At 39.8% G+C, this 27,892-nt stretch overlaps 2 protein-coding genes across 2 annotated transcripts in view; one reads left to right on the plus strand and one right to left on the minus strand.

Moving 5' to 3' along the window:
* LOC148101557 (uncharacterized) overlaps positions 1-27,892 on the minus strand; it is a 137,058-nt gene that overhangs the window by 23,431 nt on the left and 85,735 nt on the right. Inside the window, exons 3-5 of the mRNA XM_087846407.1 lie at positions 14,858-15,454; positions 1,940-2,203; positions 1,607-1,780 (exon numbers count right to left, since the gene is read on the minus strand). Coding sequence (XP_087702533.1) covers positions 1,607-1,780; positions 1,940-2,203; positions 14,858-15,454 — 1,035 coding nt within the window. The remainder of the gene's footprint in view (positions 1-1,606; positions 1,781-1,939; positions 2,204-14,857; positions 15,455-27,892) is intronic.
* Positions 4,713-13,205, plus strand: LOC148101559 (uncharacterized). Its single transcript, XM_087845713.1, has 7 exons — positions 4,713-4,863; positions 5,677-5,753; positions 5,842-5,918; positions 6,467-7,116; positions 8,708-8,798; positions 12,567-12,778; positions 13,159-13,205. The coding sequence occupies exons 1-7, from the start codon at positions 4,713-4,715 to the stop codon at positions 13,203-13,205; spliced, it is 1,305 nt and encodes a 434-aa protein (XP_087701839.1).

The following is a 27,892-nucleotide window of genomic DNA, read 5'->3' on the forward strand; positions in this document are numbered from 1 at the left end:
AAGAAATTGAACCACAAACAACATCTTGAACCCGTATTATTAACTAAATAATTATAATAGTCTGAGTTGTTACTACAATACCTAATCAGTGATGTGGTTATTCAGCATTGTCATTCCCAAATCATATGACCTCTGACCTTTGACTTATAGTTGTTAAAGTGTGTCAGAGGAATTCAGCTGAGAGCCAAAGGGACTTTCTGAGGTTTGAAGCCCCGAGGCCTGTCTGTGACACCAGGACTGATCCAGAGTCATTTTTATAACACTTCAAATACATAAAGAATACATGACATGTTACATCACTAATCATTATCTGTATTTAGAAATGCTTTGTCAAAACACTAAGACAAATGTTATATTTTACTGTGGTCTGAGATTCAGATTAAATTTTCAGAAAAGGAAAATTGTGACAAGAAAATCTCTTTCTGACTTCTTTAGAAATATATTTTTCTTTTGGTTTTTTCTTCTTTTTTCCAGCTCCAGTCTGTAAAGTTAATCTCCAACAAGTAGGACAAAGGATCACCTGCAGCTCAGACGGGATCTACCCTCAACCTGAGCTCACCTGGTCCACCAGCCCTTCATCCAGCATCACCAATAACAACACAACAGCCCATCAGACTGAGCAGCAGCTTTACAGCATCAGCAGTTCTCTGATACTTCCAAACAGTGACATGGATCTATATTACATCTGTGCAGTCAGCACTGGCAGACAGAGGAAGAGAGCAACCTTCAGAAAAAGAGATTATACATCCATCCATCCAGTGGAACATTTTCATCAGATCTTTACAGGAGATTCGATCTGAACTCTGTGGAGCCTGATCTCAAGGGTTTTAAGTCTGACACTGAAACCAGAGGATCTTTCTGTCACTTCAGATTCACTGTGATCCAGTGATGGGAGTGATTTCAGCCCTGAGTGATCACGCTGATGTTTGTACAAAGCAGACAATGAGGTGAATGTTTTGGCACATTGGTAACAGTGAAACAGTTTATTAGTAACGTGGGATCGTTTGTGTTCGGAGTATGAACTGAGATTCCTGAAGCTCTTGTCACACTGATCACAGCTGTAGTTTCCTTCCATGTGTGCACGTTCATGAAGTTTACGATTACCTGATTGTGAGAAGCTTTTGTCACAGTGTCTGCACTTGTATGGTTTCTCTCCTGTGTGGAATCGTTTGTGTTTTTTAAGCTTACTTGCAGTGGTGAAGGATGACCCACACTGATCACAGAGGTGCTTTTTAACTCCACTGTGAATCAGTTCATGTTGTTTTAACTCAGTTGGTGTGGTGAAGCTTCTCCCACATTCTTTGCAGTATTTCAGTTTGTCTCCAGTGTGTCTACGTTGATGTGTTTTTAGGGAGCCTTGCCAATTGAAAGTTTTTCCACAAAGGTCACAACGAAAGTCTTTCCCACCACCACAGTGATGACAGGGTTGAGAACTGGATCCATCTGTGTCGCTCTGCTTCTAAACAAAGACACAAAGACAGTGTAAGTCAGTCCTTCAACACTTTTATCCTGAACGTCGCCTTAAAGAAAGAGCATCTCTGCAGACGTCCAATTACATTTTACTGTTTCAGTTAACACAGATAAAAATAAAAATAAAAATACATACCTCACAGTAACTGCACTTGTAGAGTCTCTTTCTGGTGTGGATCTGTTGGTGTCGTCTCAGGTGACGTGGAGATTTAAAAGTCTTCTCACACAGGTCACATTTATAAGGTCGTTCCTCAGTGTGGGTAAACATGTGGCGTTGTAACTGCATGTTGGTTATAAACTGTCTGCCACACTGATCACAGCAGTACACATCATGTCCAGTGTGAATGCGTAGGTGTATATTTCGGCTGTCTATCCGACTGAAGGTTTTTCCACAAATCTCACAGCTGTATGCCTTAATTCCAGAGTGGGTAACTAGATGCTTCTGTAAGCAGCTACTGCGACTAAAAGCTCTGCCACACTGATCACAGCTGTACGCTTTCACTCCACTGTGGATGAGTTTGTGTGTTCTTAGGGAACTTTTCCAGGAAAAAGACTTTCCACACAAATAACAGCTGAACGGTTTCTCTCCAGTGTGGATGACCTGATGCTGTTTTAGTGTAGACTTCACAGTAAAACAAATCCCACACTCGTCACAGATGTATGTTTTCTCTCTCTTTCTTCTGTGAGGTTTGTCGGCCTCCTGAGAGCACTGACTTCTCGCTCCATGTTGGTCCTGCAGTGACAGAGATACAAACAGAGGCAGTGAGTGAAATGCAGTCGTGGAACAAACTCAACCTTCAAACTCCCTCCATTAACACTAGTTTTAAACCTGAAGGTGGAGTGTGGCACCAAACACCTTAAAGGTCTCTTGTCCCCACCTGCTGGTAGTAGAAACACATTACATCCAACCTGGTGCTAAAAATAATTCATGACTGTTCAAACACTCTAAAATCATGCCCATCCTTCCTGCTGTACACTAATATTAAGACTAGCATGCTAACACACTCAGAAAAGTAATAAATGTTTACCAGGTCTATACTTCTTTATATTTCCCGTTGCTGTTTCCTATTAGATATTTTTTTTTATAATTTTCTAAATTATTAAATCCAATGTAACAGTTACTAGCTTGGTTGAGTGAAGGAGAACGTCAGAGTCGGATTGTAACCTGAGGAATTTTTTACTTTTAGTCCCTACATATCACATTCATATCTAGATTTTCTACAACTTACATTTACAAAACAGGCTTTTTACTTTTGGTTTAAGGCATTTGCGGGGAGATATTTCATCACTGCAGGCATCAGAAATCAAACCGATCTGAGCCTAAACAGTAACACATGAAAGCTAAGATGAAGATGAAAGAGGCAAAACTGTGTGACATAGTCAGGGGTTAAAATGGGCTGGTGGGGTCCCCCCCCCCACTTGCACAGTACTAAACAACTACAGGTGCTCATAAGGCAGCTGTTGTTGTGACACTGAATTCAATTGAAAATGTAATTAATACTACTACTACTAATAATAAAGAATAATAATTGCTTGTGACTTCTTAATGTTTGTAAATATAATTGAAAAATACATAGTATATAATAAAATACAACACAGTCATATAACAGGTTGGGAGCATCAGAGTTTTAGACGTGACTGTTTATTTGGTGAAACTGTGATATTTTCCTCACCTTCTGTGTTGAGCTCATTGTTTCCTCTGTAGTGACTCAGCTGAGTCCAGATGGCTGAAAATGTTCCTCTGCTGCTCCGTCAGACTCTTCTCCTCCTGCTGATCAGCTGGGACACAAAACAGATCTTTGTTAGGCTCCACACTGCACTGAAGAGTCAAAGAGTCTCATATGTTCATCTGACAACACAAAGTACAAATTTCACTCTGATTGCTTGTAGAAATCTTGTGAGACGTGTTGTGCTGCAAAGTGAGGAAACTCTTTCACTCACTTATACTTCAGGAGGAACTTTGTGACATTGGCTCTAATATTCTAAGCAGCCCTTTACTATGACAGGGCCAGAAAGTCCTATTTGAAGGTTTGGGAGAAGGACCATGTTAAAGGTGGATTGGGGTTTATACACTTTGTTATGACACAGGTAAGGCTGTAAGAGCCTGAGAAGGTGTCCTGAATGAACCTCTAAAACCAGTTTTCAGCTAACGACTCTGCTTCAGTCTGGAAAACAGCAACTACAAGTTTAAAGACTCCATCAACAATTCACACCCAGCAACAGCCTGAACAGCTCCTCCTGTGGTTTCCACAAACAGGGACAGACCTGTTACTCCCCCACCCCACACTTTCAACACCTTTAGCCCCCCAGTTCCACCCCCCAACCCAACCATTCATAATAACAGGGGCCCACACCTGATCACCACTTCACAAGTCTCTCCAGCCCCCATGGTGCCACTCTCCAAACTCCACCATTCCCCAAAGTTTGATTCTGTTCATCTGGACGTAGCTTTTGCAGTAGGAGAAACATTTCGTCACTCATCCAAGTGACTTCTTCAGTTTCAGCTGACTGCAGGTTTCCTCAATCTTCAACAGTGCATTTACATAATGACTGAAACGAGCACCACTGAAGGAACAATGGGCTGGGAGGTCAGTTATTGACCATTAATATGGAAATTCTCATGAACATTGATCAACAACCACTGATCGCTTACAGCGACTCCCCAACTCTCTGTGAATGGTACTCATGGCCATTGATCAGCGATATTTGATTAATGAGCTTTGATCAGTTGTTTCAGTGCTTTCCTTCCTGCTTTGACTGCAGCTGTGTTTGACACAGGAAGACATTATTACATTCTTCACGATTATACTTTATTCTTTTTGGGGGAAGTGCAGCTTTAAACCTTCACATGATTCAAGTCAACCCAACAAATCAATCTGAACGATCACAGGTGAGAAAAACTTCTGTAGACAAAATGAAATCAAACCCAACATTCAATCCACAACATGATTAAAAACATTCTTCTACCAAATCACCAAGAGCTGCACATTAACCTCCACAATATATTTTTATTCTCTGTGCTTTCAAATATGAACACTGTTTACTTTCATCTCTGTTTCATTAGTTTTTGTTAACATCTTCCTGTGCATCACTTTACAGCAGCCAGACTCATTAAAATGACACTTTGGAGGAGTTCACTTCCTCTCATGTGTTCATCTACAGCAGCTGGACAATGGACTACTTGCACAATCACTTCCGCGTTCTATGTAGTCCTGCCCCAGTGCTTCCGGTGCGGTTAAACCATGGCGACGTTCCACACTCGCTGCCTACAAGAGCTCCCAAAATTGAACATCACTGATGTTCATCGGATTTGCAGAGCGACAACTACCCCCGCCAGCAAATTAGATAAAGGACTTAAGTTATATGCTGCATCATATATACACAACTACGAAGGTAAGAAAACGTAAATTAACCAACAAAGAAACGCTAGCTAACGTCAAATGCAAACACTACATTACTCCGCTATGTCCTTCATTGGATGTCAATTCTCTACATTACATGTTTTCTTAAACAGTGTTTTATGTTGTCCGAAACTATAGTTGAGGTTTTCTTAACTAATGTCACTTTTGTTGTTAGACACTGTTATAATAGCGTTAGGTAGTTGGCTAACTAAGGAGGTAGTTAACTGCCTAATGCTACTCTTGCTAAGTGTAAAGTATATATGTTTAAGACGTGCTGACATGAGTAATACAGAAATAATGCTAATGGTACTTGTATCTTTATTCAGTGTCCAATAAAGACAGGTTGTCAGGGGAGGTCGGTGTGAGAGCCCTGTGCTACAGGTCAATGAGGAAGAGTGAGGCACCACACAGACTAAGTGTAGGCAGGAAGCTGTGTAAAGTTGTTAATCCCCGTTCAGTGGGGTTCAGTTCATTTAAGCATTAGTTAAGGTCATTCCTAAAGGCCCATCAACTTGAATGTTTTCCTTGTCTCCCTGCTTTATCACTCCTAATTTGACTAGTCAGATAGTTTAATCAATGTGTGTTTGGGTAATCAGAAACATTTGACAACAAGTTAATACTGCAAATATACACAATCTAAGTTATTACAGTTATCAAGGATGGTTAAGTTGTTTTAATAGGGAGAGAAGGAAACACTAAGCATTCAGGAGGGTACGTAACCATAAAACTGAACTATGTTCCTGTTCAGCTCTTCCATGAAGATAGTGTTACATTTTTAATTTTCGTTCTTTCTTCTTAGATTAAGCTTCTGGATTGCCAGTTGTCCCCCCTGTGCATAGCTGCACGGAATCTGAACAGCAATGGCACAAGCCACGGACAGTGGTAATTTAAATGAGGTTAAAGTTTTTGAATTAGTCCATGTTTACATATGAACAGCAACACCATCCATAGTAAATGTGTCTTCTGTTAGGGTGTGAAGCCAGGACCCATCAACTCCATGATCTTCACTAAGCTGGTACCAAATAGGATGGCCCAGACTGGAGTACGGTAATTAGATTTGTAAAATTTGGTTTCATGTGTTACAAATGTATGTTGCTATTTGTTCATACATACATGTGTCAGAATAGGCATTAATTTACATACAACATTACACTTTCTGAAGACGGCTAACTCATGTACATATACATCCCAGTCTCTAACTCATAGGTGTCAAAAGGCCCGCAGCCTAATTACATTTGGCCCGCGAAGCCATACCAAATTACAATTAGAGCTGGCCTACTGATATTATACAGCTAATATATATATTGTTTCGTATTAAGCTTTGCTTGTTCCATATTCAGTTTTTCAGCAAAATGTGTTTGAGTCCATAAGAAAAGATTAATTCTTATATCTGGAGGAATAAATATATTTCAATAAATATTAACGTTAGCCCGCGACTTTGTTCCAGTTTTGAATTTTGGCCCACTTTGTATTTGAGTTTGACACCCCTGCTCTAACTTATGCACCACTGTTTTACACCTTTTCATTTTTAGTTTAGTTGTTGTTCAGTATAATAAACTTCTTCCTTACATTATTGTCATTGATGTTTTCTTTAGGAGTGGCTTCTACAGAGGCATGGTGGGTCCGTTAACAGATCCCTGCTTGTTCAGAATAACGGAGGCATATGCAAAATTGAATATTGAGGACAGGCCACTTGTGACCACGATGAACATGAGACCTGACAAGCCCCTTGTGGAAAGTGCCTTCTGGCTGGTGCAGGAGGGCAGTGTTCTGTCATATCAGCAGCCGGTTTTGACAACCCGGTACATCACACTACACCGTGATGCACCACCAACACCGCACTTGCCTCTGGAGGGGTATGACATCTTGCCATCAGATTGTGTGTTTGTGTGCTCAGAAGAAGTGCTTCTGCATCTGAAAAGCTTGTCTGTAACTCTGGAAATGGCTCACAAAATAGAGAAAGCTACACGTGAGCAAAGCTCTTCGTCTGAGTGGCATCAGCTCCGCAGGCCCAGAGTGACTGCCACTAGGTTTCGGGAGGTGTGTCACGTCAGAGGCCAGAGCTCGGCAGAGTCACTAGCAGAGCGTATATTGAAGGGAACAACGCAGACAGCAGACATGAGGAGAGGAACTGAGATGGAGCCTCCAATAGCAGCAGAGTATAGTAGGCTAATGAATGTTAACTACACACCCTGTGGTTTGGTCATTCACCCCATTGCCCCCTGGCTTGCTGCATCTCCTGATGGTGTTGTTTTGGCTTCGTCGAATTCAAATGTCCCAATGTACAAAACTTTATTGACTGCAAATATGTGCAGATGGAACGTGGTACCCCTAAACTAAAAAAGAGCCACGCATATTACTGGCAAGTGCAAGGACAACTGCTCATCAGTGGGATGCAGTGATGTGACTTTGTTGTGTGGGCTCAAGAGGACTACCTAGTGCAAAGAATATACATGGATACAGATGTGCACAAGGCAATGAGAGAAACGGCAGACTATTTCTTTTTTTACATATATATGCCAAGATACCTGTGTATTGTGACCCTGATACTGCAGCAGATCGCTCTCATCCATTTCCTGTTATCACTTCAAATAGAAATGAGGCTGTAGAGGTTTGGTGCATGCAGAAAAACAGCTGCAGGGACAATGAAAAGACTTTTCTGCTCCAACTTCTCCCAGCATGCTGAGCTAATGATTAGTTGGTGTTTTTCTCCAAACACTCTCTCACTCTTCTCTCAACGTGTTCACAATAAACTGTGAACAGACACCGAGGAGAGCAGCAGAAGACCTCATTCAGGAGCTAAACTCAACATGAACTGAACTCACAGTAAAGTTAGCTCGGTGCTTACCTTTAGATGAGCCCACAAACCGAGAGAAACTCCGTGATGAAGCTGGAACTCTTTCCAAACACAGGAAACAGATCAGGGAGCAGAGACCCACGTGGTTCACGCTGATCTCAGCAACGATCCAGGAGACAAGGGTGGGCAGATCGATGCAGATATCGATCCAAACAGTGGTTTCGTTTGTTTTATCATCCAAATTCACTCTTTTACTCGCTTTGGATTAAAAAATAGCTCCGTCTGTCATCCCGGAAGGCGCGTCGTCTTCTTTACATCGTTTTTTGGCGGTTGTCAAACAACATAATGGTGCATTACCGCCACCAACTGGTGTGGAGTGTGAACTGGAACGTCGACCCTCACACCCTCCCAAACAATTTTTTCTCTTAAGTAGAAAGTAAAAAGTTATTACAATATACATAATTATCACGTTCGTACAATATAAATATTATATTGTTCAAATGTGAAAGGTATATTGTTAGAACAATAAACCTTTCACGTTATAACATGATATAGCTCTATTTTTCTTTTGCCTGGGTGGCAGCTCTACGCTTACGTACTCAGATGAGCTTGCCTCATCCTACAAGTTGTGCCTCCATTTCTTGTGTCCAGATCACACGCTGCACTGCCGTGCTGCTCCACCTTTTCTCTTTCATTTCTGTGTTTGTGCATGCGCAGTGTGAGAGGCTGCGTTGAGGGGCGACAGGATTTCAAACAGGTTTGATTATCATGTGACCATACGATTGATGATTGTGAGCTGGTCGTGAGGTGTTAACTGCTTTTCGTTACCCCATGTATACGACACGATGCACACACGATTAAGGCTGATCCCCAAAACAGTTGCGCAACTGAAAAATTGGCTCAAAATGGGCCAAAAGTCGCACAGTGTATGGCCAGCTTTTGGAGGCTAGCTCCAAAAAAAACATCTGCAGCTTGGCAGTGTATACAGCACTATAATGACCAGACCTAATTATTTTGAAAACCTTACATCTTTCCACAGGTCTCCACTTCATCAGACATCAACTAGACACGGAGCTGGATGAGGTCAGCACAAACAGCGGCCTATTCGACGAAGATGGTGGATCCATGGGGTCAGGAAAGCCAGAAGCAGGGCTGGAGAGGTACCTTTCATGTCCATTCACTGGAGGTGTGGATCTATTGCATGGCGTTCCTCACATCAAGAAGCTGTCAATCAAAGTCAATACAGCTCTTCCTGCATCTGGAGCTTGTGAAGGACTTCTCAGTCATGCAGGACTCCTGTTCACTGCTAAACAGTCACAGCTTCACAGAAAGAATCTTGAGAGCAAACTGCTGCTGAAGCTTAACCATCACCTCACTGAGTGAAGAAATGGCACATTTTTGCTAAATATGCAGAAATAGAGGCACACCCATACAACTTATGGTAAACTGAGCTGCCTTGTATGTACATATGTTGAAGATGCCTCGTTCTAATGTTTTCTCTGAGGCTGCTGTGCCATTTGGAGCAAAAATGAATATAAAGTTTACAGCATATCTTGTCACTGGAAATTATTTGCACTGTTTATATATTTATATTATTTACTGTAGGTATTGGTGAAAAAAGCTTTATGTTGTGAAAAACTAAAATCTGGAAATTAGAATTGTTGTGCCTTATTTTGTTGATGTTTTTACATATATTCCTTTTGAAAATGGTAACATTTGTATATTTATTTATTTTTGTTTGTCTGATAGCATTTATTTAAAAAATAAATCGGACATTTCAAACAGTTACTCGCTACTTGAGTAGTCTTTTCGCCAAGTACTTTTTTACTCTTACTTGAGTAACTTTTTTGACGACTATTTTTCACTTTTACTTGAGTAATAATATTTTAAAGTAATGCTACTCTTACTTGAGTACAATTTTTGGATACTCGACCCAACTCTGATTGTTCCTGGTTTCTGTTCTCTTCCTGCGGCTCACCTCACCTATTCTCATGTTTCCATGTCTCAGTGTTGAGACTGCGTCTCTGTGTCTGTCTTGTATTTCCTCTTTTACTTTGACAGTCTGTGTCTTGTGTCATGTCTTCAGCTCTGCTCCCCGCCTCGTCACGTCTGATTAATCAAAGCTGTGTTTCCACCTGTTCTCCATCCTCTCATTGTCCTCTTTGTGTATATTTGCTGTATTTCCTTCTGCTCCCTGTCGGATCGTCTGTTTGTCATCCCAGTGTTTCACTCTGCATTTCCTCCTCAGTGTTTGTCTCATGCTCCTTGTTCCTGGTTGTCAGGTTTTTGCTATGTTCTCCATGTTTCACTTGATCCTTTGTTTAGCTGTTTCCAGTTCAGGTTTTCCTTCATCTGTTATTATTTTTTCCATGTAATTCTCAAAGCAGTAATAATATGTTGAGTTTAATGAGTATGGTTTACTTTAGATGTTTTTCATATATGTTTTTGACCCTAAACTAAAAACATTTTCTATGACAGCTTTGAACGTTGTTCCTGATATTCTCAGATCTTCCCCGCTGGTTCTTTCTTGTCAACGAATATTTTTTTTTCCAATATTCCCAAACTGCACTGATAGAAACTTGAAAAGACTTAAACAACAAAACCAAAGAAGCTGGAATTGAACTAGCAGCTGAAATAATTTTCTCTCTCGACTCATCAGAACAGGAACTTTCATAGATGGAAAACCTGCTTTAGATTTGTGTTTGGAAGTCATCTGACTAACACACACTAATCTGCACTACACAATGCCTTTGAATGGGTGTTTTCATGTATCAGACTCTATTGTTCACACTCTAGATTTATGACACAGTACAGAACAAAACACAGTTAAAGGGATGGAGGAACTTTTTCTGTTTTACATTGGGATTAAAGTTTCAGTTATTTGATATCTAATATGTCATTTTTATCTGAGGTAGACGTCTCTGGCTGGACACAGACTGTGATGATCAGCTTTACGGTACAGTGCAGCTTTTCCTACACAATATACAAAATACTTCTCAAATCACATCTCATGGTTATATTATGTTTGCTGCTTATGTTGATTATGAGTTTAATATCCAGCTGTTGCACTAAATGAAAAACACTTAAAATAAGCAGTGTTACAATTTATGAAGCTGATCAAAGATTTTATTACTAAAACATGCAGGAGTGGTTTTTAACTTAAAGGAGCCATAATAAGTTATGATACATTAATACAATATGCATAAGAGGGCAAACCATGTTTCATTCATACATCATTCTACCAGTAATCTAGTTCATCAGTTTGTAGCTTCACATAACAAAAGTAATTTTTGTTACAGGTTTTTCAATCACGTTTGTTTTTGTGTGAAAACGAACTACACGTACCAGACCTTTCTTATCTGGAAAAGTTGTTATAATTTTTAAGAATACCCAAGACCCTCGAGGTTTTTACATTGGGATCTAACCATGACAACATCTCCAGGCACAAAACAACTTTTCCTTTTTATCCATTTCTGTCATTCTTGTAGCAATGGTAAATATTCTCAAATCCACAGTTTCCAGAGAGGTCTGAAATGTACTGGATTTGTTCCCACCTTATTCTAGGAGTAAAATGTCTTTTTTTGTCAAATGGTCCTGGAGGGGGAGCTGGTTTTCACTTCATGACAAGCAATAACTTTGTGATGTTGCATTAAACATGAGTCAGTATCTAAAAAGTAATCCCTTCAAGGTGCATGGCTCTGCTTGTCATGCAAGTGAACACTACTACATACCGTTTTACAATACTGCGCAGTACTGTTGGCTGGGTTTTCCTCCATACAGTTTACAGAACAAACATTTTGCTATGACCCTTTGCACAGCTGAAACTCCATTTGTTATCCAAAATCTGGGAAACATGCTCTTTGGCCAGTCCTCTAGAAGATCCTATTTCATTTTTCTCTCAGTTTAAATGGAAACTTTTGAATCAGAATTTTAATGTTAGCTGGCATGCTTAACTCCTCCAAACACTGCGGTTCCTTCGTAGCATTGCAACACTATGCATAGATATAGACAATATAGATGTCATTGTCTTGGTTCTGGGTCATTTGACGCAGTGTTTTGAGTTTGTTGTGTATTTGGTGTCTGGTCCCCAACCTTTTTTGCGCCACGGACCAGTTTATTGTCAAAAAATATTTTCCCAGACCGGGAAAGCAGCCTCCTCCTGAAAATGCGCCAACAACATTGAGAGTAACAATCTCCTCTCTGCCCCTTAATGCTCTCTGGTCATTATCGTAAGATGTAAATATTTGAAATTTATTCATAACACACGGGAGAAGTTGCAGGGAAACCGAGTTAACGATAAAAACCCTGAAAACAATAAATTTCATGCCCGAGCCTCAACTTTCGCGACCTGGTACGAAACAAATGACGGACTGCTGGTCTAAGCTCACATCCATCATGGACAACACCTCCTACCTCTGCATGAGACGGTACAAGCACTGAGCAGCTCGTTCAGCAGTAGACTTTTACACCCACAGTGTAGGAAGGAGCGTTACTGCAGGTCATTCTTACCAGCAGCTGTCAGACTCTAACCAGGGGTGCACATAACTTTTTTAGTGAGCTACTCAGGTGAGTCCCAGGAGACGGTTTTTAGTACGCATTGAAAACGCTCTATTGCAGATATGCTACAAGTCACTGTTATCACTTGTAGCCAGTTACATTATAATGGCTGGCAGGTGGTCTTCATGCCTCCATGTATTAAGAGACTTACCCTGTTTTACAAAGGGGAGCCCATTTTCTTCACGCAGCTTCTTCAGTGTAGCATTTTTGTTTTTTGCTCCACTTTTTTTTTGCAAATAAAACTGCAGCAGCTTGACCACACAGCGATTAAACGTCTCACATTAAGGAACCTTGTGATCAACTGATTTTAAGCAATTCTCCAGTGTGTGTGCTGTGCACAGAATGTGCACAAGGGAGTCTCCAACTGTAGCGAGTTACCGGAGTTTTGGCACAACGCCATTGAAGATATCCACGTTGATAGCAGCCTCGTTTGTGCACGCAGCGACCAACGTTGTTGTCCAGTCATCCAAGCCTGTGTCCTCAGGAAGTCTCACAAGTCCATCCCTACGCGGTGTGGTCAGCACCCAGTTCAATCAGTCCAAGAGAGTCAGAGGTAAACTCTCCATTGCTGGACAGACACAATGTAAATGATTTCCTGCTCGACGACCACAGATCCATCGGAAAGCATCCCCCAAAATTCGGCAGACTGCAATTTGGCTCCTAACTCCCAGCTGATGGTGTGATGGTGTGATGCTCTGAACGATCTGTGCCCCCTTCACGTGAATAATATGCACGTCTGACATTTACTCCTAGCCACTACAATAATAATATTCTCAGAATATAAATGTGGACATTTCTTCTCAGCTTGCTTGTTTATTAGCAATGACTTGCACTACATTCCAGTGCACTCATTGTTAGCTTCAAGCCACGGCACTTTGGAGCCAATTTTCTGAAAAAAGTCTTTTCTTCGGCTCTGGTGTTGGTGTTTATTAGGTGGTGGCGAAACACCAAAGAAGCTGCAGCAACACGTGTCAGGTTGAATGAGATGGTCAAGTACGCAAAGGCGCTTGGTAACATAATTGTCAATACGCATTTGTAATTTTTGTCACACATGCGCACCTGAGTAGCAGTTAGGTGCATCCGTGTCTATAACACAGTTTAACATGGTTATCTTATTCATCACCTGTTTAATTTTTCTCAGTACACAAGAAGAACATGTTCATTCACAGCTGCCTCATCACATTTTTACATCTGAACTCTGTGGAGCCTGATCTCAAGGGTTTTAAGTCTGACCCTCAAACCAGAAGAGGATCTTTCTGTCTCTTTAGATTCACTGTGATGGGAGTGATTTCAGCCCTGAGTGATCACGCTGATGTTTGTACAGAGCAGACAATGAGGTGAATGTGTTGGCACATTGGTAACAGTGAAACAGTTTATTAGTAACGTGGGATCGTTTGTGTTCAGAGTATGAACTGAGATTCCTGAAGCTCTTGTCACACTGGTCACAGCTGTAGTTTCCTTCCATGTGTGCATGTTCATGAAGGTTACGATTGCCTGATTGTGAGAAGGTTTTGTCACAGTGTCTGCACTTGTATGGTTTCTCTCCTGTGTGGACTCGTTTGTGTCTTTTACGGTCACTTGCAGTGGTGAAGGGTGACCCACACTGATCACAGGCGTGCTTTTTAACCCCACTGTGAATCAGTTCATGCTCTTTTAAATCCACTAATCTGGTGAAGCTTCTCCCACATTCTTTGCAGTATTTCAGTTTGTCTCCAGTGTGTTTACGTTGATGCACTTTCAGGGTGTCTTGTCGACTGAAAGTTTTTCCACAAAGGTCACAACGAAAGTCTTTCCCACCACCACAGTGATGACAGGGTTGAGAACTGGATCCATCTGTGTCGCTCTGCTTTTAAACAAAGACACAAAGACAGTGTAAGTCAGTCCTTCACCATTTTTATCCTGAACGTTGCCTGAAATAAAAAAGCATCTCTGCAGACGTCCAATTACATTTTACTGTTTCAGTTAACACACTCAGTTTACTGGGCTGCAATAACTACAATACTACCACCATAATACTACAGTAAAACTTATTTAATATTACATTAACATCTGAGTTACACTAAAGTACTACTATGTTGATATTTGCAGGTTACCAACACAGTGCTAAACTACTAATGTAACACTACAGTAATACTAATTTAATACTGCATTAAGAACACTGTAACTGTGCAGTTATAACACTCAGCTGACTGAGACACAAGACAAACACTACTACGCCCATGACACTGCAATTATAATAATACATAATTATAAAACTTTGTTAACCATAAGAGAAGATTACTGAAAGTTTTGGATTTGTGCTTATTTTCATTTGTGTTTTATTTAATTCCATGTACTCCTGACAGAGGAATCAGGCTCTGTAAACAAAAGGCCATTTATGCTGAAATAATAATAATATCATTATATACCAGGAAACTGCCTGAACATTAAATAACACCATCATATTAATTTTCACCACTTTTAGTTTTTCATGATCGTGTAAACAAAAATCATAACTGAAATGAAAATCTGAATAATCACTAAGAGCTGCTTTTCCATACAGTAGTATTGCTAACATGCTAACACAGTTTAATGAGCAGAGTTGTTCCAAACAGTCAGGCTAAAGCGACAAGATAAAAATATAAATACATACCTCACAGTAACTGCACTTGTAGAGTCTCTTTCTGGTGTGGATCTGTTGGTGTCGTCTCAGGTAACGTGGAGCTTTAAAAGTCTTCTCACACAGGTCACATTTATAAGGTCTCTCCTCAGTGTGGGTAAACATGTGTTGTTGTAACTGCCTGTTGGTTGTACACTGTCTGCCACACTGATCACAGCAGTACACATCATGTCTGGTGTGAATGCGTAGGTGTATATTTCGGCTCTCTATGTGGTTGAACATTTTTCCACAAATCTCACAGCTGTATGCCTTAATTCCAGAGTGGGTAACTAGATGATTCTGTAAGCTGATTCTTTGAGTAAAAGCTCTGCCACACTGATCACAGCTGTACGCTTTAACTCCACTGTGTATGAGTTTGTGTGTTCTTAGGGAACTTTTCCAGGAAAAAGACTTTCCACACAAATCACAGCTGAACGGTTTCTCTCCAGTGTGGATGACCTGATGCTGTTTTAGTGTAGACTTCACAGTAAAACCCATCCCACACTCGTCACAGCTGTATGGTTTCTCTCTCTTTCTTCTGTGAGGTTTGTCGGCCTCCTGAGAGCGCTGACTTCTTGCTCCATGTTGGTCCTGCAGTGATAGAGATACAAACAGAGGCAGTGAGTGAAATGCAGTCGTTGAACAAACTCAACGTTCAAACTCCCTCCATTAACACTAGTTTTAAACCTGAAGGTGGAGTGTGGCACCAAACACCTTAAAGGTCTCTTATCCCCACCTGCTGGTAGTTCTAACACATTACATCCAACCTGGTGTTAAAAATAATTCATGACTGTTCAAACGCTCTAAAATCCTGCCCATCCCTCCTGCTGTAGACTAATAGTAATGCTAGCATGCTAACACAGTCAGAGTAGTAAGGTCCACACTGTTTTATATATTTTTTATAATTTTCTAATTTATTAAACGATAATAAATCAAAAGTATCAGTTACTAGCTTGTTTCAGTGAAGGAAAATGTCACAGTCTGATTGTAACCTAAGGAATTTTTTACTTTTACTCCCTACATATACATACATATATACATACATATATATATATATATATATATATATATATATATATACACATACATATATATATATATATATATATATATATATATACACATACATATATATATATACACATACATATATATATATACACATACATATATATATATATATATATATATATATATATATATATATATATATATATATATATACACATACATATATATATATACACATACATATATATATATACACATACATATATATATATATATATATATATATATATATACACATATACACACATATATATATATATATATACACACACACATATATATATACACACACATATATACACACATATATATATATACACACATATATACACACATATATATATATATATTGTATATATTGTATATTGTAATTGTAATCCTTACGATTATAAAACAGGCTTTTTAGTTTTGTTTTAAGGCATTTGAGGGTAGGGCTGTGCAGTATGACCAAAGTCTCATATCCCCATATAATACACTTATCGTTTCAACAACGATATAGATCACAACATTTTGCATTTTCTGTAGATTCTGTGAATCTCAATTTAGGCATTTCCATAGAAAGTTAAAAGGTGAGGATAGTTTACATAATACTTCCTCAATATTTAGCCATGGTAGATCAGAATGTTCATGTATCCAGGGAGAAAGAATCCTTGCTTGTATTGAAAGAACATAATTTTCTATGTTTGGCACTGCCCAACCGCCCAGAACTTTCGGTAACTGTAGTGTCTCCAATTTAATTTTGGGTTTTTCTCCTCCTTCCTGTTAAAAGGGAGTTTTTCCTTCCCACTGTCGCCAAAGTGCTTGCTCATAGGAGGTCATATGATTGTTGGGTTTTTCTCTGTATGTATTATTGTAGGATCCGCATTACAAAACAAAGCACCTTGAGGCGACTGTTGTTGTGATTTGGTGCTGTATAAGTAACACTGAATTGAAAATGTAATTAATACTACTACTAATAATAAAGACTAATAATTGCTTGTGACTTCTTAATGTTTGTAAACATAAATTAAAAATACATAATATATAATAATATACAACACAGTTATATAACAGGTTGGGAGCATCAGAGTTTTAGACGTGACTGATTATTTGGTGAAACTGTGATATTTTCCTCACCTTCTGTGTTGAGCTCATTGTTTCCTCTGTAGTGACTCAGCTGAGTCCAGATGGCTGAAAATGTTCCTCTGCTGCTCCGTCAGACTCTTCTCCTCCTGCTGATCAGCTGGGACACAAAACAGATCTTTGTTAGGCTCCAAACTGCACTGAAGAGTCAAAGTCTCTCATATGTTCATCTGACAACACAAAGTACAAATTTCACTCTGATTGCTTGTAGAAATCTTGTGAGACGTGTTGTGCTGCAAAGTGAGGAAACTCTCTCACTCACTTATACTTCAGGAGGAACTTTGTGACATTGGCTCTAATATTCTAAGCAGCCCTTTACTATGACAGGGCCAGAAAGTCCTATTTGAAGGTTTGGGAGAAGGACCATGTTAAAGGTGGATTGGGGTTTATACACTTTGTTCTGATACAGGTAAGGCTGTAAGAGCCTGAGAAGGTGTCCTGAATGAACCTCTAAAACCCGTTTTCAGCTAACGACTCTGCTTCAGTCTGGAAAACAGCAACTACAAGTTTAAAGACTCCATCAACAATTCACACCCAGCAATAGCCTGAACAGCTCCTCCTGTGGTTTCCACAAACAGGGACAAACCTGTTACTCCCCCACCCAACACTTTCCACACCTTCAGCCCCCCAGTTCCACCCCCCACCCCAACCATTCATAATAACAGGGCCCACACCTGATCACCACTTCACAAGTCTCTCCAGCCCCCATGGTGCCACTCTCCAAACTCCACCATTCCCCAAAGTTTGATTCTGTTCATCTAGACGTAGCTTTTGCAGTAGGAGAAATGTTTCGTCACTCATCCAAGTGACTTCTTCAGTTTCAGCTGACTGCAGGTTTCCCTAATCTTCAACAGTGCATTTACATAATGACTGAAACGAGCACCACTGAAGGAACAATGGGCTGGGAGGTCAGTTATTGACCATTAATATGGAAATTCTCATGAACATTGATCAACAACCACTGATCGTTTACAGCGACTCCCCAACTCTTTGTGAATGGTACTCATGGCCATTGATCAGCGATCTTTGATTAATTAGCTTTGATCAGTGGTTTCAGTGCTTTCCTTCCTGCTTTGACTGCAGCTGTGTTTGACACATGAAGACATTATTACATTCTTCACGATTATACTTTATTCTTTTTGGGGGAAGTGCAGCTTTAAACCTTCACATGATTCAAGTCAACCCAACAAATCAATCCGAACGATCACAAGTGGGAAAAACTTCTGTAGATTAAATGAAATAAAACCCAACATTCAATCCACAACATGATTAAAAACATGATTCTCCCAAATCACTAAGAGCTGCACATTAACCACCACAATATATTTTTATTCTCTGTGCTTTCAAATATGAACACTGTTTACTTTCATCTCTGTTTCATTAGTTTTTGTTGACATCTTCCTGTGCATCACTTTACAGCAGCCAGACTCATTAAAATGACACTTCACACTCTCCTGCACATTAACCACCACAATCATTAAAATGAGACTTTGTAGGAGTTCACTTCCTCTCATGTGTTCATCCACAGCAGCTGGACAATAAAGTTTATTGTGACCCTGATACTGCAGCAGATCGCTCTCATCAATTTCCTGTTATCACTTCAAATAGAAATGAGGCTGTAGAGGTTTGGTGCATGCAGGAAAACAGCTGCAGGGACAATGAAAAGACTTTTCTGCTCCAACTTCTCCCAACATGCTGAGCTAATGATTAGTTGGTGTTTTTCTCCAAACACTCTCTCACTCTTCTCTCAACGTGTTCACAATAAACTGTGAACAGACACCGAGGAGAGCAGCAGAAGACCTCATTCAGGAGCTAAACTCAACATGAACTGAACTCACAGTAAAGTTAGCTCGGTGCTTACCTTTAGATGAGCCCACAAACCGAGAGAAACTCCGTGATGAAGCTGGAACTCTTTCCAAACACAGGAAACAGATCGTGGGCTCACGCGTGGTTCACGCTGATCTCAGCTACGATCCAGGAAACAAGGGTGGGCAGATCGATGCAGATATCGATCCAAACGTTGGTACTAGTTTATTCTCTTTGAATGGAAAAACAGCTCTCTGTGCAAACACCTCCTCTCGTAGAGCGTCCTCACTTTGCTCCGCCCCTTTTTCTTCTTCTTCTTCTTCCTAGAAATTGTATTTGTGGTTGCCAAACAACAAAATGGTGAATTACCGCCACCAACTGGTGTGGAGTTTGAACTGGAACGTCGACCAGCAACAATTTACTCTCTTTTAAAAGCTGGAATAAGGCCTGATCACTTTCACTTCTTGAGTCCTTTTGCAGTAAATCAATAAGATCCAGTTTCATTTTTATGTTACTGAGGTTTTGGATCAGTTACCTTCTCACAGTGTAATATAACATGTTCTATAGTTTTCTTTTCTCTTTTTTGAATGATTTGAATGGAGGTTATAATCCACCATCACTGAACTGAAATTAATCTCTTAATAGGAGGTAATTTTTTCTTAGTGGTTATTGTCATGGTCCTGGGTCCTTAGACCCAGAGTCTTGTGTTTAATATTGGTATCATCTTGTGTTTTGGGTTAATTCTTGTTTTCTTGTTCTTGGGGTTTTTGTGTTTAGTGTTTTCTATACCTACCCATGTCCTCCCCCAGTTTGTGTTTTTGAGTTTTTCTGTTTTACTTTGAAGGTCTCGGTCAAGGTTCATGTTATGTTCAGCTGTACATCCCTCCTGTGTGTCTTTCTGATTACCTTTTGTGTCTAGCTCTGCTTGTCGTTGGTTCGTCTGTGTATCACTGTGTCTCTAACCCAAACATTCTCCGTGCGGTTTTCCCGTGTTCGTATGATTTCAGGTTTGTTTACTACTTTTCCCCAGTTTAGGTTATGTTTCAGTCTTGTCCTCACGTTTGTTGTTTTCCCCTCCTGCACTAAAACTCACTCGCATCTCTGCGTTGATCTGCATCTTTGGTCTTTCCTTACAACACCACACGACTGCTGCCACAGCGGTGACAATTATATTCATTTCACTTCAATTTTGATTTTATTTTTTCTTAATGCATGTATGTATTTCCTTTTATATATAGCACAAATTTACAATAGGAGTTTCCAAGGTGTGTTATTGCAGGCTAAAGGTCATTTTCAATTTTGTAAAAATTTTGCTCTATAAAATAGTTGTTTTCTTTTAGAATCACTCATTTTAGCAGTAGGATACACATAAAAAGAGAAAATGTAAATTTTTTCCACTCTATGGTCAACTGACTTAGTGAATCAAATGACTCAAAGAACCCGATTCACTTTGGTGCGTGAATCATTAAAACTCGATTCAGTAAAAAGAATCAAATTTACCATCACTATGGCTGTATCCCAATTCAGGGTCTGCAGCCTTAAAGGCTGCATTTTAAGGCCGATTACGTCATAGTGGTGCGCCGAAGGCTGTCCCAATTCAAAGGCTGCTCGAAATGCGGCCCTCAAATGCGTCCTTCATTTCCCTGAATTTTAAGGCTGTGGCGGTGTAGACTTCGTGGTCCAACATATCCCACAATTCATAGCGCGGCAGTCGGTGTGGATAATTTTGCCGCAGACGGCAGAAGCGGAGTGGCCGAAGAGTAAACTGTGAAAAGTAAGTACTGACTATTATGTCACTTATTTATGTGAAAATGTTTAATAATGAGGAACATTAAAACTTTACTGTTGGCCACATGTCTGCAAAGTTATTTGCCATTAGCGATGTTTGTACGTTCAGCTTTTACTTGCTTTTACTGCACATCATCTGTGAGGCTTTGCACCCCTGATGATCCACCAGGACAAACTCAGCAGTGTGTGAGGAAGAGGAGGAGGAAGAGCCAGCAGCAGCTGACAGATGGAGAGAATAGACAGACTGTTCCCTGTTTGTGAAGGACTGCTAGAAAAGTTTAAAATAACTAATTGTCTGTCCTGAATCAGTCTCATTAGATAATGTTCAAATAATTTTATCATCCCAGTGTTTTCAGTGTGGGAGAAAGTACTCAGGGCCTTCAGGTTACACACTATGAAAGGCAGCAACAAGTTTAATGTTCAGAAACCTAAAGTATGTATCAGCAGCAGAATGGAGCTAAAAATAAATGTTTCAGTTCTATGAAGCTTTGAGTATTTTGGATCAGTAGCACTGCTGTGTTTGTTGCATCATATTGCTGTAATTGTTTATATGCTTTATATATTCTGAGGTAAGTTGATCTATAGTGTTACATCATATTCTATAAGGATGTTATGTGTTTGTATACTTTCTGCCCAGTTTGACCCATTTAGCAGAAGTCAGCCTGTTTAAGGCTTTGATATCTATTCTGTATGACTTAAAGCAGTTATGACATGGTCTGATTTTCTCACCCAATAAAGGAATATTTAAATATATCAGTCTACTCTTCATTCTATCAGAAACAGTTATCACAGCTCGTACATTTGCTTTTTCCACACATATATGTAAGCATTGAGCCAAATGTAATAATGTAATAATGCCAACATACTGAAGGAACAATATTTGTCTCTTATATATAATACATCTATATATACACTGTCACAGATACTTGTCTTTGAGTGAAGATTTAAGGTGATAGGACATATAAACCACTGCAACTTGAATCTTTACTGAATCCCAGTATTTGACACAGAGTTCACTCACATGTGCTGTACCAGTGTACCTGCACATGTGATGTGACAATAGAAGTGATTTGATTTGAGACTTCAAACTCACTGCTGTAATAACTAATAATGATTAGTATAATAACTATAATATTGGCCATATTATATTTACACTGACTTTAGTCTCATGAAAAACATTAACTATTTGTTATTTACTAGCTAATCTTAAAATGACTGTTCAGTACAGAAATGAAGCTCAACAATCATGTTTTACAGTCCTGTGGTCTCAGCCTCAGATACTTATTAAATCACACAAAGCTCGTGTAGAAACAAACAAACGAACAAAATATGTTCTCCTTCATTTCTGTCAACCACACGTTTCCAGCTGTTAGTATCATGGTTGCTAGGCAACCTGGGCCGCACGACGGAGGCTAGACCGTCCCATTTCACAAGCCTCACACTTCCGGCCTTAGCGGTCTTTGAGTACGCGGCCCTTGAGGACCAATGAGGCTGCGTACTTTAAGGCTGCAGACCCTGAATTGGGATACAGCCTATTGCTCACTCGCTTTTCTCGACTGAGCGGACGTCCTGTTCAATAAAGTTTTTTTTTCAAAATAAAGGCGTTTCTAAAGTGCATTACTTGGAGCAACCACAGAGGAAGTCTGTAAACACATAATGAATAACAACTGACTGAGAATGATATTTTAGTGATACATTTTACAACTTTTAGTGATAACAGAACATTGTCAATAATTAATTAATTACATGTGTCATAAATACTTATGTAATTAATTATTGCCACATTTAATTAATTATTTAAGGGTGTATTTAATTAATTCATTATGGCAGTCCTGGCGTTCCATAAGATTCAAGAATTACACGATTTCTGTTAAATAAATCATGTTTACATGAAATAAACAGAAAGGAGTTGTGACAACAAAATCTCAGCAAGCTATCTACTGGAGCGGTAGGTCACTGAAAGTGTTCCACTTACATTTTGTTAATTTGGTGGAGGTTTGTTTGTTTTGTTCCTGTGAAGAAACGTGTGGTGGACTCGGTCACTGTTTGCTGATATTTCTTAAGGGGTGTTGCCAACTTGTAAACAGGTAACTGAACAATACATATGAAGCCATGTGGGAGGGATATTCCTGCTGTGGTCAGTCGTTCAGTGTAGGGGATGTCCTGTTTTCATTTACAGATTGCCAAGCTGCAGCTTTGCCTGGATGGATTTCTGGCTGCAGGGCCGAGGTCTGGAATGTGCTGGAATGTGCAGAAAATAGGTTTAAATGTTCAACAAATTTCTTCCAGTCAGAGAATGTTGCATATAATTAATTCTTGATTGATGCATAAAGTTAAAACATTAAAACTAATAAAACAAGTTTTAAAAAGAGTAAGTAAGTAAATAAGTAATCAGTAAAGTAACGAGATTACTTTTTGGGGGAAGTAATCAGTAATTAGTTACTGATTACTTTTTTCAAGTAACTTGACCAACACTGCTTACAATCATACAGTTTTACAGTTTTAACCGTATTCCACGGCGGGGAGCACCGGTGTGTTCGTTAGAGCAGACCCAAAAGCAGACACTGGACGAAGGAGCTGGTTTGCAAACCAGCAGGAAAACATGAAAAGACGCAGGCATGACACGAACTTGACATTGACCAGGCAGACCAGAAACATGACAGATTAGACACAATCAACAACATGGTGAACTTTAATACAGGGGAAGATGACACAAAGGAGACCTACTAAACAATGAACAGTAACTACAACTAAGGAACCTAGGATCTAATGCCAAAAGGACAAACTATAAACAAAATACAAGAAAACACAGAGCGCTGTGTCATACGATCCAGGACTGTGACACCGTATTTAATAAAATCAAGTTTTTAAATTGTTTTAGGTGCTACTGTTACGTGTCTGATTCTATTTTGATTTAACATTAAACCCTTGTGAACTGAATGTGCCTACGGCTCCACCCTATTGAAATAGGTACCTCCCACAGGTCGCACTTATTCCGCCAACGATGTGGAGATCGAGCTGTTTTAGAGTCAAATAAAATCAAGGCACTCAAAAAGATCCTCTGGAAAAGATGAAAATTCTTGGAACAGAGTTTAATACACAGAATTATAACAACAGGAAGAAAATACAGTTTTTCATGCCTTCTGGCAGCTGAGGCGAGAAAAAACTATCCCAGGTGGCAAAAACTTCATTAATATAATTGTAGATAATGTTTGACCTAAATATGTGGGTCTTGTGATTTTAAACATGTAGGTTAGATGCTTATCACAGTGATTCCATTATATAACCACTCCAGTGTATGTATAGTGTATACATGTCAGTATAAGTCAAGTGTATACAGGTATATATGTCATACAGTTGCAGTGGCCTCATTGTTCTGACAAAGAAAACTAACCTATCGACAACAACACAACAGCCCATCAGACTGAGCAGCAGCTTTACAGCATCAGCAGTTCTCTGATACTTCCAAACATCATCATCTTCATCAGATCTTTACAGAAGATTCCCTCTGAACTCTGTGGAGCCTGATCTCAAGGGTTTTAAGTCTGACACTGAAACCAGAGAATCTTTCTATCTCTTCAGATTTAATGTGGTGGGAGTGATTTCAGCCCTGAGTGATCACACTGATGTTTGCACAGAGCAGACAATGAAGTGAATGTTTGGGCACATTGGTAACAGTGAAACAGTTTATTAGTAACGTGGAATCGTTTGTGTTTGGAGTATGAACTGAGATTCCTGAAGCTCTTGTCACACTGGTCACAGCTGTAGTTTCCTTCCATGTGTGTATGTTCATGATAGATACGACTACCTGAATGTGAGAAGCTTTTTTCACAGTGTCTGCATTTGTATGGTTTCTCTCCTGTGTGGACTCGTTTGTGTGTTTTAAGCTCCAATGCAGAGATGAAAGATGACCCACACTGATCACACAGGTGCTTTTTAACACCACTGTGAATCAGTTCATGTCGCTTTAAGTCACCTTTTGTGGGGAAGCTTCTCCCACATTCTTTGCAGTTTTTCAGTTTGTCTCCAGTGTGTTGACGTTGATGTCTTTTTAGGGTGTCTTGTCGACTGAAAGTTTTTCCACAAAGGTCACAACGAAAGTCTTTCCCACCACCACGGTGATGACAGGGTTGAGAACTGGATCCATCTGTGTCGCTCTGCTTCTAAACAAAGACACAAAGACAGTGTAAGTCCGTCCTTCAACATTTTTATCCTGAACGTCGCTTGAAATAAAGAGCATCTCTGCAGACGTGGCAGTGGCAGGTAATTTCAAATGCAGCATTTCTATCAGCTCAAAAAACATCAGCAAACAAACAAACTGTTCATGTGCAGTTTTGTCTCACAGTGTGTTACTCGCTAAAGCAGCCGCCCCCAACCCCCGGGCCACGGACCGGTACGTGAGTTATTTGGTACCGGTCCGCAAGAGTGAGACTCTGGTGTGAAATGTATGGTTTTCAGGGTTCTTATCGGTTTTTAGCGTTATTTTGTTATCGTTTTTTTTTTTCGTTAACTCAGTTTTCCTGGGACTTTTCACGTGTGTTATGAATAAATCTTCTTTTTTTCGGTACCGGCACTAGTTTTATTTTGTTGTATTTATCCGCGACACCTTAAAGGCCGGTCTGTGAAAATATTGTCAGGCACAAACCGGTCCGTGGCGCAAAAAAGGTTGGGGACCGCTGCGATAAAGGTCCAGCTGCTGTACATCACAGGGAGAGAAAGTTAAGAGAGCTAACTTAACTCAGAGATGGAGAAAGATAAGACACACAGGACAGGAGAGGAAGAAGAGAGGTTAGATTTAAAGGGAAGGACTGCTCAGTGGGATTTGATCAACTGGAGATTAAAGCTTACATGTAAGTCCTCATGTGTTGAAATCAGATATTTGGTCTGTACATGTGACATTATGTTTTTTCATAAACTGAAAGATGCTGCAAAACAATCTGAGGCAGATTATTTAGTGAAGTGATTGCATATATAATAAAATACAACACAGTCATATAACAGGTTGGGAGTATGAGAGTTTTAGACGTGACTGATTATTTGGTGAAACTGTGATATTTTCCTCACCTTCTGTGTTGAGCTCATTGTTTCCTCTGTAGTGACTCAGCTGAGTCCAGATGGCTGAAAATGTTCCTCTGCTGCTCCGTCAGACTCTTCTCCTCCTGCTGATCAGCTGGGACACAAAACAGATCTTTGTTAGGCTCCACACTGCACTGAAGAGTCAAAGTGTCTCATATGTTCATCTGACAACACAAAGTACAAATTTCACTCTGATTGCTTGTAGAAATCTTGTGAGACGTGTTGTGCTGCAAAGTGAGGAAACTCTCTCACTCACTTATACTTCAGGAGGAACTTTGTGACATTGGCTCTAATATTCTAAGCAGCCCTTTACTATGACAGGGCCAGAAAGTCCTATTTGAAGGTTTGGGAGAAGTTGTTTTTCTCCAAACACTCTCTCACTCTTCTCTCAACGTGTTCATAATAAACTGTGAACAGACACCGAGGAGAGCAGCAGAAGACCTCATTCAGGAGCTAAACTCAACATGAACTGAACTCACAGTAAAGTTAGCTCGGTGCTTACCTTTAGATGAGCCCACAAACCGAGAGAAACTCCGTGATGAAGCTGGAACTCTTTCCAAACACAGGAAACAGATCAGGGAGCAGAGACCCACGTGGTTCACGCTGATCTCAGCGACGATCCAGGAGACAAGGGTGGGCAGATCGATGCAGATATCGATCCAAAAGTTTGTTTAGTTTGTTTTATCATCCAAATTCATGATTTTACTCGCTTAGGATGAAACGGTAACTCCGTCTGCGTAAACTGTGTCCAGCATGTGATCCCGGAACAGACTTCTTCTTCTTTGTATTGTTTATTGGCGGTTGTCAAACACCAAAATGGTGCATTACCGCCACCAACTGGTGTGGAGTGAAGCGTCGACACCCAAATCCTCCCTAAATGTATACTCTGTTTTAAAAACTGGAATAAGTCCTGACAACTTTCACTTCTTGAACCCTTTTTCAGTAAACTTACGTTTTGAACAGCGAGCGCGTCAACATTATCCCCCTATTCAGCTTCTCGGCGACTCAAAGGTTTGACAGTCACCAATAGTAGTGTTCAAATCAATATGTCCAAATCTTATTCCAGATATGACCACCTCCTCTCTCCTACTCCTTCCTGTGCTTCTCATTTCGCCTACCCTCCTTAAATTTTTATACAACCATCGTCCCCTCCGTTCTTCCTCCCACTGTTTTTGTCATGTTTCCTTTATTTCTTGCCTTATTATACTCGTTTTCTCTGTCTGACAGAAGTTAATAGCCAGGTCAGTTAACCCATGTTTTGTGGCTTTCTTCACAACTCTGTCGTTTCATTTCCTCTGACTCCATAGTGAGCTGGAATCCATAAAAAGCCAACTATAAGTCCCATCATGTGTATTTTGTTAAATGTTTGCTGAACCTCTGTTAGTACATCTGCTCTACTTTCTGAGCGGCTACACTATAAACTGTCCAATGAAGAGCTTCAGTCTGAACAAATGCCTGATTGTAACGGTCACATGTCTTCTACCCACTGAACAGCTGACAGTACTGGAAGCATTTCTCCAGTGTGTACTGACGGGCCACCATTGATCCTTTTCAGGGACAACAAATGCTACCCCGGTTTGACTGGCTGTATTCTTTGATGCATCTGTATATATTTGTACATAATTATAATACTGATCATTGTAAGTCTGTACTGTATGTACGTTTAAATTAAATTCCCCATTCCTGTTCTTCTTTTCGTGTAATGTGAAATCTACTGTGGCATCAGTAGATTTGGCTCAAGCAGATCCCAGGAACAACATTGGAGATCGGAGCGCAGTCCTAGGAACAGCTAGGATGCACAGGAAGTATATGAAAATCTGGTCGTATAAAAGTTAAATTTTTGTAGTGGTTGTGTTGTTAGACTTTGGGTATTTGCATATGGTTTTTAAAAAAATATATATAATCTTTGTCAAAACTGCTCGTAAACTAGCTTGTATGGTGGGTCCTGTGATTTTTCATGTATTGTCGCTAACATACAGCTGATTTTGATTTTTTGAATTAACCTTTTTGTGATATGCTTTGGTACCAAAGAGCAAACGGCTCAATTTATTAAAATCAGGCAATAACAATCACCTCTTCACTGGGGTGAAGAATCCAGCCACTGTGGCATGGAGGTACAAGAATAAATCAATTTACACATCATATTGATATGGGTACAGTTTATTA

The sequence above is a fragment of the Neolamprologus brichardi genome, chromosome 9, assembly GCF_056152115.1.
Source record: "Neolamprologus brichardi isolate AB-2024 chromosome 9, ASM5615211v1, whole genome shotgun sequence".
Classification (NCBI taxonomy): domain Eukaryota; kingdom Metazoa; phylum Chordata; class Actinopteri; order Cichliformes; family Cichlidae; genus Neolamprologus; species Neolamprologus brichardi.

Coding starts and splice junctions, on each gene's coding strand:
- LOC148101559 (XM_087845713.1), top strand. CDS start 4,713: ATGGCGACGTTCCACACTCGCTGCCTACAAGAGCTCCCAAAATTGAAC. Junction 5,919..6,466: donor ATGGCCCAGACTGGAGTACG/GTAATTAGATTT, acceptor TGTTTTCTTTAG/GAGTGGCTTCTACAGAGGCA. Junction 12,779..13,158: donor TCAGTCCAAGAGAGTCAGAG/GTAAACTCTCCA, acceptor GGTGTTTATTAG/GTGGTGGCGAAACACCAAAG.